The sequence below is a fragment of the Coffea arabica genome, chromosome 1c (genome assembly GCF_036785885.1).
Source record: "Coffea arabica cultivar ET-39 chromosome 1c, Coffea Arabica ET-39 HiFi, whole genome shotgun sequence".
NCBI lineage: Eukaryota > Viridiplantae > Streptophyta > Magnoliopsida > Gentianales > Rubiaceae > Coffea > Coffea arabica.
This window is the reverse complement of record NC_092310.1, coordinates 35,469,901-35,483,548: the sequence shown is the minus strand read 5'-3', so window position 1 is coordinate 35,483,548 and position 13,648 is coordinate 35,469,901. Positions and strand designations below refer to the sequence as shown.

General features: G+C 38.3%; 1 protein-coding gene across 1 annotated transcript; it reads right to left on the bottom strand.

Moving 5' to 3' along the window:
* Positions 1 to 362: 362 nt before the first annotated feature.
* LOC140013512 (uncharacterized) lies at positions 363 to 7,458 on the bottom strand. The gene is made up of 2 exons (XM_072062830.1): positions 7,039 to 7,458; positions 363 to 1,956 (listed from the first exon to the last, which is right to left on the bottom strand). The coding sequence occupies exon 2, from the start codon at positions 1,954 to 1,956 to the stop codon at positions 454 to 456; it is 1,503 nt and encodes a 500-aa protein (XP_071918931.1). The 5' UTR covers positions 7,039 to 7,458; the 3' UTR covers positions 363 to 453.
* Between the last annotated feature and the right edge of the window lie 6,190 nt (positions 7,459 to 13,648).

Below are 13,648 nucleotides of genomic sequence, written 5' to 3'. Positions count from 1 at the left end.
TTTCCCCAAATTTTGCGAGTAATTCAGTCAACTGAACCCCAGGACTTGCGGCCTCCGGCTGGGTAGTTGCAACGGCCTTATCGGACGATTCTGGCTGAGTGCTCATGTCTACACGATTCCTTTGGGCCTTACTTCGGGATCGCGTAATAATGGGGCTTTTCCGAAAAGCTATTTTGAAATTTACCTGAGAATGCAAAAGACTTCTTTAGATAAACCAATGATTACTGAATTTCTGCAATTTATTCAAAAGAGAAAAAGAAAAAGAAAAAGACATGAGTTAGTAGCTATTCGAACAATTCGGATGCATGTCCTAGTTGGGGAACCCTTTTTGTGCCAAGGGTAGGCCTAGCATGATGCAACACTTTCGGAATGAGACCCATTAATCAAACCTGTTATTTGACAAACACTTTGTGAAAAGAGATTCATTTCATTGCAGAAACCAAATACATCTGTTTACATCATATCGCGAAGGCGATTTCGTACAAGATCACCAAAGTTCCTAAGTCTATCCAACACAGAGTCTTTACTTTCTCTAGCATATGGCATCTGGACACGGTCGGCTTGATCATATAATTCCCCACATTTCCGCTTCATCTCTTGGCGCCTTTCTCGCTCCTTCTCATATAACCTCTTGTTTTCTTCTGCCTTTCCTTTGTGCACTTCGATGGATTTCTTTAACTGTACCACCTCCATGTCCTTGGCTTTAATGATGGCTCTCAGCTTCTCAATTTCCTCATACGGCTCATGTTGCAACCCTTGCGTGGTGGAATCTTTCAACCAATCCTCGTATGGTGCGGTCATTACCCCCTTCTGTTTGAGCTCCGGAAGATAACGAATGCTTCTATTGTCGGATATTGTTCTCCAAGATTCAGTGATTTGGCTCTTCATAGGGATCTCTTTTGGGCATACCCCCTGATCAAAGAAAATGGTGACTTCACTAAACTCGGAAATCGGTGGCGGCCCCTGAATGCGACCTAGTTGTCTGAGAAATCTTTTCGGGGTATATGAGATGATTCCTTGAGTACCCAGCAAAAGAACACGTTCAGATTCCTTAGTGCGAAGTATCGGCTCAAAACAGTCTGTCCAATCTAATACCCACCTAATGTTGAAATCTTGCAATGTTTCCAAGTAATCCACGCATTCGGATGCGTTCTTAGGTAGAACTCCCTCGTTGACTCTTTTGGGATGTGTGATTACCCAATTATATCCAACCATCGGCAAACTATCAGCAACTGATGCTTGTCTCTTAAAATGTTCCGTAGCCCATATGTATAAAACCAAGTTCGCCCCATGGAAAAACTTTTCTCCCTTTCGACAACCAGTACAAGCTAAGAAAATATCTGCGAGAATGGTCGGGACTATAGAACATTGCTTACCCTGAATTCGTAAGAAAAGGTCATTCACAATTTTTGCTGATTTGAAGGCTATCTTTTGATCTTTTCGCGGAAAGAGATAGGTCCCAGCCATAACTACCCCATATACTAGTAGCCTTTTGCGCTCCCATACGGCTTTGGAAGTGAACACAAAATCCGTCACATGCCTCTCGAATCCATCGCGTGGCGCAAATCGTTCAAACAGAATATTCACGGCGACGCCCTGATCTGACCCTCGTAGCACGGACTCTTTCAATCCTATAATTTGACAAAATTCGGCCTTGTCGGAAGCAAATGGAAATACCAAGGCAGTTCCTCGTGTGGGTAAACCAAAGAGGCCAGCTACTTCTTCGAGTGTTATAGTCATTTGCCTATTGCCTATTCTAAAAGCAGTACACTCGGGGTCCCAAAGATGAACTAAAGCCTCTACCAAATAATTGTTGGATTTGATCTGCTTAAAGTCTCCAATTGGTCCTAAAAATTGGGCTACTTGATTCAGTTCACTAGGTAACATGAAGGTAGGCCATTGTTGAACCTCAGTTGATGGTATTAACAACTGGTAGATGCGGCGAGGGCAAGCCATCTGATAATGAAGAAGGTAGTTTGTCAATTACCTTACCTACGAGTCTCATTCCTCCAGTTATGTGATAATTTAAACGTGCAGTCCCTTGAAGGGTTAAATACCCATGGGACACAAAAGGGTTGGTTTTATTCCTAAAACGGGATTCCCTACGTGGCGTTCCCTTTCTAGGGTTTATGCATGATGCTATTTTATTAAAACAATAAAATATGCAATTTGAAATTAAACGTGACCTAAGGAACCCTTTATTTGCCAGGGTAGGCCTAGAATGATTTGCAATCATTAATCTACGAATGCAATATACCAAAATCTTTAAACGTGCAATAACCTATCTACAAGGGTAGGTTCTAAAAGAAAGTCATGCCAGACCTCTTATTTCCTAATGTTTGTGAATGCAAAAGACAAGAGACAAGGAAACGTGAGTTCAACACATAATCACATAACACATTTGGACAAATAGATAAGGCAATAAAGATAAATAAGGAAAGAGGGTTGGGACCCCTCCCCTCGTGAATAGTGTCCCTAGTTCAGGATAAGGCTGACTCTACCCTAGGCAATTCTAATATGGATGCATGAGGCTTGGCTTACTAATGCATCTAGACTCGATAGGTCATAGGCCCCCGAGCCTTCAGACTTAGAAACCAAGGGTCATCAATCCCAAGGTTCTTCGTCGGTGGCTCGAGCGATTCCCCAAACACCGCTGCACACACATCGTGTCACGGCTACGTGTTTGAGTGAATCTATCAAAACCTCAATCTTCGACCAAAAGCTAAAGGCTATCAACCAATAGCTTTAAGCGGAAGATTGAGTGACCCATTGGAACATGCTACACACACATCGTGTCGTGATCACATGTCCAAGTGAGTCACCTAATCCTAATAGGGTGGAGTGGCGTGACAAGCCACTAAAGAAAAATAAAAGGGATAAGAGAAGTAAAGCGTATGCTCGTATGCTAGTGCTCGTTTGGAGGGGAAGGGTCAAGAACCAACGCGAGGCTCTAGGGTGACCCATACCTCCCAAAATGCAATGCAAGCGCGAGATAACAAATAAACATTCATTCAAACATACATTCGCGAGTCGAGGGATTGGTTTGATTACGTATATAAGACAAAAGGTCCTAAAAAATGAAAAATGCAATCCTAATATCCACATGCCATGCATAGAAAGGGTAGAAAAAGGAAACGAATGGTTAAGTCAAAATGCTTGGACCCACTTAGGAAGTCCCCAGTGGAGTCGCCAACTGTCGCGCCCCATTTTTTTTGATAAATAAAAATAAATGGTTTGAGAAAGATGTTTTTGATTCAATTGTGATTGGAGAATGATTTTTGTGAGTTGAAAAGACATGGGTCTCAATGGGACTTGGGAAAAAACGACGATTTGACCCAAAAAATAGTTTTTTTTTTAAAAAAGGTTTTTGAATGAGAAATTGGAGTCGCCACTTGGTAATGATTAAGGTGTACCAAGTCACCTAAAAAATAAATTTTTAAAGACAAAGTAGTAAAACCCTTTTAAAAAACGACTCCTAGTCCACGTAAGCCAAAGAAAAAGGTTCGGGAGTCACGTTTGACAAAGGGGAAGGCAAGGATAGAATCCAAGGCACCCCTTTGACCTAGCCAAGGCTAGTTGCGCGACTTAACCTTACCTTTCCTAATTTTCTACCCAATGTATGTATTGCACGTTGGATATGACTATATGAATGCAAAACGGAAAGGAAAATGCAATCCTAAATTCTACGATGTCTCTTGTGAGGCTTTTGGTCCCAAACCACATGAATTGTGGCGGCCAACAAAGGAAAACCTCATAGAGGTCGATTAATGCAAATGAGAGTTCAAATTTAAGTGTGCAAGTGTGAAAGTGTATGAAAGATGCAAGAAATGTAAGTGCAAGTGTGCGAATGTATAAAAAGGTGCATGTGTGAAATTGTATAAAATTCAAATGTTTTTTGTGTGCAAGTGTGTAAAAATAGAATAATAGATATATAAGGTAAGGTGGAATTCCATTTGTGAGGTGAAATTGAGCACGTGATGAGAAAAATGTAGTGAGAAAGTATGGTTTAAGAAATGTGAAAAAATGTGGTTAAAATAGTATGAAGGTGATAAAAATGAAAGTATGACCCTAGAGGAATGCAACAAGTCGGGTACGGGGGTTGACTCCTAACTTTTCGACTTCGATTTTCCCTTTGATTAGAAGGCGAAACTAGCGTGCTAAGGCTATCGAGTAGCCACACTCGCTCGTTTCCCTTATCGGAAGGGATTTTCACGCAAATGAACCCTAACTAGCATGAGATGCAAGTCCTAAAATGAAGGGGAAGGGGTTTGAGGAACATACCAAATGACAAACTAAGGAAAAATGCGTGATATGTGGTGATCATGCACTTAATGAAAAAAGGAAAAAAAGAACCTATTGGGTCTAGCATTGGACTAGCCCATTCTATGAATTCCGACTAGCGTTGGACTAGTGGAAACGATAAAAGAAGCCACAACTAGCGTTGGACTAGTGTGGTGACGTACATTCATCCATTCCATTCATCTATACTACAAAAAGCGAGTAGACATGCGAATCACTTATAAACACGTAGCACATAACACTTAGCATGCTTGACTAGATGCAAAATCCTAATAAAGCATTTAACATATAACACATAGGCATGCAACCATTACATTTGCTAACTAAAACAAAAGGGAAAGGGAAAATGGACCAAATTACTTGCTATGCCCTATCTATTACAAGCCAAGAGGTGTACACATACCCCATAATGAATAACTTAAATAAAAGTAAAAGTAAATGAAATATATGCAAGGAATTAAGAAAAGCAAAGTAGACATGCATATTCACGTAACACGTAGGAGCACGTAGGAGAGACAAACAAAGATAAGAGAAATTATACCTTCTCCTAATGGTAAGCAAATGAAGGAAAATGGCTTCAAAACAATAAAGGGGTCAAGACATCAATTTAAAAGTAAAGTATAAGCAAAAACACCAAAACCCACCTAATTGCAACTTGAATGAGCTCAAAAAGTGCTTAAAGACCAAGAAAACGGAATAACCCGTTCAATTTCCAAATATAGCATCTACTAAAGACCCAAAACAAGCATTACTCAAACATTCAAGTCCAAATAAATCGTTTAAGCACTTCAAAGATTCCAAAAATAAAGAAAAAGCCAAATAATGATTGAAGTTGCAATAATTTTAGGACTTAATTACAAGATACTAAAACATGCTTGGGCTTTTGTGGCACAAAGAGAAACTTAGAAGGATCAAATTGATTAAATGTTCCAACTACTTGGGCCTTAGTAGAACAAAAAGGGACTTGGGGGGGGCAAAAGCCAATTTTGAAAGTTTTCCATGCAGAATTCATGCAAAGTTACGTAGCTTATATTTTGCAATTTTCCAGCAGCCATTCCTTCAGCAATCTTTCATTTGTACAAAGCATTTTAACCCCAAATGGATTTGTGCAAAACAAACCAATGGATTCAACAACTCAACTTGCATGTAACAACTTAGAAGAAGGTTATGCAAAATCTGGAAAAAAGCTTTCATGCAAGGCTCATGAAGAAACTGAGATTTCTGCAATTTTCCAGCCAATGTTGCTTCGGCAACCTTTAAGCTTTCAAATGCAATGCAGATTTCATGCAAGATTTAGGACCCAAAGCGCACAGCTTTGCTTGAAAATTTTTTAGCCAAAATCATGATTTGAAACCAAACAACAAGACATATAATTTTAAACCTCCAAACCAGCAAGAGACGTAAAACGAGCTGATGCAAAAATCTGGAATAAAGCTCATACGAAAAAGATGGTTTGTTCTTTTCCAGCAAGCACTTGAACGTGATTCAAACATTTCAGCCCCTAAACATACACACCCAACACTCTTGTCCAATTCCTTTTCAACCCGTACCCCAACACCTCAAAACATGCAAACCCAGCTAGCAAAAAAAAATGGATGGCTGAGGCTTTAATCAGAAAATGCAGGTAAAAGAAAACAGCCAAGCATGAGATGCATCAAAAGAGAAAGGTGAAGCTTGCGGCAATATTCATCCAGAATTTTTGCAACTTCAAGCTTTCAAATGCAGGTTTCAAGTAAACTTCAAACAAAACCAGCAAAGACTATCACTTGACCACATTTAACATCTGGATACTTTGATTAACACAACAAAACTGAATATGAAACAAAAAGAGCAGCAAAACCACCCCCCAAAAGCTCATGCAACTCAGCCAAAACTGCCACGAATATCCACAGATACTGTTGCCTTTTGTTGCCAAGCTCGCTTCAAGCGTGGCTTGTTGCAGCAGGTTTGTATGCGCAGCAGGTTTGTATGCGCAGAAACTCAGTCCAAGGCAAAAACTAAGACAAGCAGGAGGATCATCAAGCATGCGATTTTTCCATGATCCCGGGAGTTTAGCACATGCAGATTTCCTTTTTTATTCAATCATTTAATACTTTACCCATTCAAAACTAGAATAAAAACCTCAAAGTATAGGTTTTTCTTTTGCATTTTTCGAGACAAAACCGTGACAAAGATTTTAGCAAATCAGGCATGCTTAGGAGCAGAGAATGGGCATGGACGTTCACATGCTTCACCAGCCAAATGACTGTCTGCAGACTTGATTCAAGCAAAACACAATAGGAGGAACAAGACCAAAAAGCAAGTTCTAATATGCTTCAAATCCTAAATGCAAGAGCTCGAGACAGAAAGGAAAAGGACATCCAGCAAAATTTTTTGGTACCAAATAAAAATGACTTGAATGTCTACTAATCTTGGACCCAACATCGCAGTCGAACATCACATAAAACATACGTTAGCCAAGACATAACTTCAGCCATAAAAATCCAATCTTTGAGGCTTATCAAAAATCACAGAAGGAGAAACCGTAGATGCCATTCATTTCATTTTTGTACGCAAGAGAGGAGACACGAAAGCCAACAGCTTTTAGTTCATAAAAGCACACAAATTCTAAACAGAGCCACTGGAATCACAGCTCATTTACCCGATCATGCCCAGCATACAACTATGAAGATCTGTGGTTTCTAACTCACAAACTAAGGACAAGATTCAATGACTTAAAGGGAAGAAGGCGCAACTTACAGTGATGATGCTTTCCCTCGATGAAGGCAGTGACGGACGTAAGGATGAATAGCTCCAGTGACTTTTTCCTTTTTCTTTTTTTTTTTTCCGCCTGAAGCTCTTCCTCTCCTCTGATTTGTTCAGCCGTCAAGTCCTCCGCTTGTCTCTTTTCTGGTTTCCTCTCCAGCCCATTCACCAAACCCCAGCCGTTAAAAGCCTTCAGATTTTTCTCACTCAGCCGTTATCTTCCCAAAAAAACTCTCTCTCTCGCTCTCCTTCTCAATTCTTTCTCAGCCCTCCTTATACTTTCCTTTAGCCGTCTGTAATCCTTTTCTCAGTCTCTCTTGCTTTCTCTTTGTTTTCCAGATTCCACCTAAGCCCACCCTTTCTCTCGGCCGCTGTTTTCTGTTCTTTTCTCTCCCCAGATTTTCAGCCGTTCCCTTCTCTCTCCCCCTTACGGCTGAGCCTTCTTATCCATTTTATAACCACTTCCCAATCTCCTAAACCCTCACCTCAATGGTGAGGATGAAGGCTTACCTCTCGCCTTCATATCCAGCCATCCAATGGCTGTTGAGGCTGTCCTTTGCACGCTGCAAAAAATTGCAGCGTGCATGCCGCGACGTTTTTTTTTTTTTTTTTAAATTTTTTTTAATTAATTAATTAAACAACAAAAATGATAATAATAAAACAATAATAATGAATGATGAAAACAACTTAATTAACATTAGCTAAAAATAAACTAAAAACAATAAAAAATGCAATTTTCCATTTTTTCATTTTTCTCATTTTTCACTTTTTTTTTTAAAAAATAACTTAAAAATGCCAAAAAGCTGAATTTAAAAGAAATAAACATATTTTTGTGAACAAATTTTCCTTTTTTTCCTTTTTTCATTTTTCAAATCCAACTAAAGCCTATTTATTTTTATTTTTTTTTTCTTTTGAATTTTTCTTCTTTTTCTTCTTTTCCTTTAATTTTCTCTTTTCTCCCTTTTTTATAATTTTCATTTTCATTTTTCCTTCGAGAAAGCATTGAATAAAAACAAAATGACTAAAACATATTTTTGATGCTTTCCTTTTCTTTTTTCTAAAAACTCTATGCTAATCTTAAACTTAAAAGCTAAAACTAAAAACTAAAACTAAAAGTAAATAATAATAAATAGCAAATGAAATAGGTCAACTAAAAGGGCGAAAATGAATAAAACCAAAATATCATAACAACTAATAGTGCAAAACACACAATAACGAACTAAAATGCAAGCAATCTAAAATGAAAATCATGAAATAGATGCTACATAAAATTATTCAAAATTTGGTGTCTACAGGCATCCCCCGAATATGAATACGAATACGAATACCAATATGAATATAAGTCGATAAGCAACGTTCGAATCAACGATTCCAAATACAAATCATATATACGAACCACAAATACAAATCATATCCACATTAATATGTACAAACCGGATATGAATTCACATAGCAAAATACGAATATGATTTCGCTCGAAAGAGAACGAGTGCGGTAAAGTACACACTCGTCTCAAAAATTTCAAATGTCACATAACGGATAAGAAACAGTTAACCACTTAGCAACAAATTCATGCACTTGACACTCACCAATCAAAATAAGAGAGTGAGTGCGTAAACAAACCTTTAGGTGTTCCCTTCGAGATTCTCGTGAAGGCCTCCTTGAGCACCTGAGCAAACAATAGTTATCTATTACACATTATCTCTTGAAAATCCTTTCTTATCAAGAGAGGGATTGTACACTTGTACAATCTAGAAAATACCACGGAATGGGGCTTTACTTTCTCAAAATTCAAGGTTCAAAAGTAGTGTTTATTAACACAAGGAAAAACTGATTCCTTCATGAAGACAAGTCCAAAATGGTCAATTAGTATTGAAGGATAGGGAAGAGTTTCAGAAACTCATTTCCTGTCAAGTTTGAAAATCTCAAATTTGAGGTTCAATTTTTGAAAAATCGTATCTCACTCTTCGTATGTTCAAAATTGGAAAACTTAGTACCGTTGGAAACTACTTCCAAAGTACTAAAAGTTCCTAAAAGACACTTTTCCATGATTTCAAAATTTGGCCCAAAATTACTGTTTTAGGCTTGCGAGACAGTTTTGGGGTTGGTTTTTTGGCCAACTTTAAAAATTCGGTAAAATTCACACAATTTGAACTAGCCTCTGAAATTTGGAACTCGATTAGAGTTACAATCAAGGTTTAAAACACAACAAGTGGAACAAGAATTGGAGTTTTGAGCACCAAGATATGGCGGCTCAAAGTTACCAAAAAAGTGAGACTGCTAGGTCAATTTTCCAGATTTAAATCGCGGACTTTGGGACTTTGTTTGAGCATCGAAATGGACTCGGAATGGCACCAAATTTGGAAGTATTATCCTACCATATAAGGGATATCCCTCTGTTAAATTTCATTGGCGAATTCATTCGGAAAGTTGGTTAACAAAACCATCAAAATTTCCAAATCTCCAAGGCAAAGCTGCCTTGCACCTCTAGTTTTCTTTTCTCAAACCTTTGGCCAATGAAAACATCCCAAAGATGGTTCATTTGTGTAGAAAATGTCTAAAAAACATCCAAGATATATTTGGTAGATGATTTACACCAAGAATTTCGAATAACAAGTCCCAAGTCAAGATTGGTTACAAATCAGTCCAAAAGTAGAGTTTCTTTCACAAAGTCAGTTTTGAGATCCGGCCACAACTCACTCATTTCAACTAAGAATTGAGCGTGGTTGATGGCGTTGAAAACTACACTCATAGAGCTACAACTTCTTAGAAGAAATCATTTTAAAAATCTGTCTACAACTAGCTCATATTTGAGCATCAATTCGCTGCTCAAAACAGAGCTTCCAGCATGGACGCGCAACAGAATAGGCAACTTTACAATGTTGGTACAGATTACTCAGGTGGAATCAGGATGAGCATTTTATACCGTTGGAAAGCTGGGAATGTCTAATTTCCATTTCCACAAACAATACTTGATTTAAACATCGGAGCAAAAAGTTATAGCTGTTTGAAAAACACTGCCAGAGCAATACGGGAAAAATTCCAGTTTTGATGAACTTCCGAAATCACAACATTTGGCCAACCAAATCACGTAATTTTTTGTGGAAACCTTCCACACAGCCCACACAACATATATACATCATAAATAAGTCAATTGGACCACAAAAAGGTGCACCAATGTGCACGGACATAGCAAGGGCAGAAACGGAAAAATTCCCTTGAACTTTCTTTCACAATACAACCTGTTTCCACTAGATTAAATACTAATTCAACATTAATAATATCAAGACTCATCAAATCAGTCCATCAATCCATAGTGGTAGTTCATAGAGCCCACACACCAATTTCCAACATAAATAAAGCTACCCACATGATTATATAAGCTTATAAGTGCAATATATCTTCTATAAACCAAGATTTTGGTAGTTGATCGTTGTTTACCTTCCTTGATGAATAAATCAGAAAATTTTGGCCTCTTGAAGCTAAAAACCATGAGATGAAGCTCTTTTCCTAGCTTGAGGTGATCTCCAAGTGATTAGCAAGGTGTATGTAAATTTTGAGGTGATTTGGTGATGGAATGAAGAAGAATTTTGGTAGATTTCTCCTCCTTGTTGTTTGACCAGAAAGAGCAAGAGAGAGAGTGTTGTGTGCAGATGAGAAAGCTTCTTGAGGAAGCTTAAGTGTGTGGTTAAGGTTGCCTCAAAAGTCAACTCTCTCCCCGCGCGCACACGAGCATTTCGTGCTCGATTCCTCTCGAGTTTATTTCACTTGTGCACTAAACCTCTAATAAACTTTCATTCATACTATTATTATTCATTCTAATAGTTCCAAAATAAAGGTCTTAAGTCTCTCAATTAATCGTGCGCGCGAAAACACGTACTTCCGATTTGTGCGCGATAAAACGGAATTTTCAAGAAATTCTTATAACGATAGCATCACTAACTAATACTTGAGTACTTAGACATAAAAATACCTATTTCAAGACTAATGTACAAGTCTCCAATTTTCCAAACTTATTGTGTCATCGATTCGATTATTGTCTCCAAACGTGTATTCGTTATTCTCACTTAACGAGTTTTCAAAAATTAAATTTTGAAATGAGTCACTTTAAAAATACATGTGAGTTATTATTCTATGTAATTGAGTAATAAAAGGTCAAAATAAAATATTCTGAGTAAATGGCCAAATAAATAATTAAATAAGCTAGAAATAGGAAATTTAAATAAGTAAATTTTTGCGAGTCCTCACAGCAGACCCCTTGGACTTGGGAAAACTTCACGAGGGAGTTTAATGAGAAATTTCTTCAGCCTCTGATCCAAGAGAAGCGGGAGGACGAATTTATAAAGTTGAGACAGGGAACTCTTAGTGTGGCTAAGTATGAAGGGAAATTCACTAACATTTTTAAGTATGCTCCAGAATTTGTGGTTAATGAGCGAAAAAGGATTATACATTTTGTACAAGGGCTTAATGTGGAGATTCAGGAGGGGTTGGCAGCAGCGCAAATCTCTACGTTCATTGAAGTACTGGAGAAAGCGCAGAGGGTTGAAAGTGCAAGGTTGCAAGTTAGGGATTTTCATACTAAGAAAAGAAACATTCCTAGTTACTCTTCTGGACAGGCTAGTAAAAGTGCTCCATCTTCCAAGTTGGGAAGGGGAACGGGAGGAGTAAGGACCGTTGGAGCTCTAAGAGGGGCTTTATCAAGAGGAGGTCGTAGTAGGCAAGGTTGAACGAGATAGGTGCTACTGTGGCAAGTTCTGCAATTGCAATTTCAACTCCTTCAATTTAGCTGGAGCCATTCTATACGGCATCTTAGAGATAGGTGCTACCTCCGGAGTCACATCAATCTTAAAAGCTATCTCCCTTTCTGGAGATAAAGATCCTAATTCTTCAGGAAAAACATCCGGATACTCCTTTACTACGGGTATATCTTCCAATCTCACCTTATCATTAGGGGCTACTGTGGCAAGTCAAATCACTCAAAGAATGATTGTTGGAAGAAGGCGGGAAAGTGTCTGTACTATGGTAGTGCCGAGCACCAACTCGCAAGTTATCCGATTACGCCAAAAGTAGGAGGTAGTACTTAACGGCCAGAAAAGTCAACCTCTAAGCAGACTAGTGCTGGAGGGAGTCGACCAAAGGTACTTACTAGGGTTTACGCATTGGGCTATCAACAGATTTTCGATGCTACTGAGGTGGTCGAAGGTACGATCCTTATTTTTCACTGTTTAGCTAAGGTTTTAATTGATCGGGGTGCAACACACTCTTTTGTGAACCCTAACTTTATGAGTGGAATAGATGTGAAGCCAATGAATGGGAATCAAAGTTTAATCGCTAACTTGGTGTATAAGGATTGTGAGATCTGGGTTGGGGAGTAGAAATTACTGGCCGATTTGATGGGATTAGCGATTAAGGGGTATGATGTTATCTCAAGAATAGACTGGTTAACTCGTTCCAATGCATAGTTGAACTGTAAGACGAAAATGATAGAGTTGTGCATTCCAGGAGAGGCAACTCTAAGACTGGATGTAAGGGTAGATTAGCCTTATCTGCTCTTATCTCAGGAATTCGAGTTAGAAAAATGTTAAGTAAGGGAGCTCAAGGATATTTGTTCTTTCTTATAAATACTCCTAATGATAAGGTGAGATTGGAAGATATACCCGTAGTAAAGGAGTATCCGGATGTTTTTCCTGAAGAATTAGGATCTTTATCTCCAGAAAGGGAGATAGCTTTTAAGATTGATGTGACTCCGGAGGTAGCACCTATCTCTAAGATGCCGTATAGAATGGCTCCAGCTAAATTGAAGGACTTGAAATTGCAATTGCAGAATTTGCTAGAGCGAGGTTTTATAAAGAAAAGTGATTCACTGTGGGGAGCACCGATCTTGTTTGTTAAAAAGAAAGATGAGAGTTTAAGATTGTGTATAGACCACTGAGACTTGAACGATGTCACAATTAAGAATAAGTACCTTTTGCCCCACATTGATGAGCTGTTTGACTAATTGCAAGGGGCAGTAGTATTTTCAAAATTAGACCTCAGGCAGGGTTATTATCAGTTAAGGATTTTGGGAAAAGATATACCTAAAACTGCATTTAACTCGAGGTACGGACACTTTGAGTTCACAGTGATGCCATTTGGATTGACTAATGCACCTGCAGCTTTTATGGATTTAATGCATAGAATTTTTAAGCTTTATCTAGATTAGTTTGTAGTGGTGTTTATCGATGATATATTGGTGTACTCTAAAACTCTTGAGGATCATGAGAAACATCTGAGAATTGTTTTACAAACCTTGAGGGAACATCAGTTGTATGCCAAGTTTAGCAAATGTGAGTTTTGGTTGAAAGAAGTGACATTCTTAGGACACATAATTTTCAAGGACGGGATTAAGGTGGATCCAGCCAAAATGGAAGCGGACTCTAAGTGGAAGCAACCGCAAAATCCTAATGAAATTCGAAGTTTTATAGGGTTAGCAGGGTATTACCAGAGATTCATCAAGAATTTTTCTAAGATTGCTAGACCCATGACCGAATTGACTAAGAAAAGTGAAAAATTTATATGGAATCCTAAGTGTGAAGATAGTTTTCAGGAGTTAAGAGACGGTTGA

Coding starts and splice junctions, on each gene's coding strand:
- LOC140013512 (XM_072062830.1), bottom strand. CDS start 1,956: ATGGCTTGCCCTCGCCGCATCTACCAGTTGTTAATACCATCAACTGAG.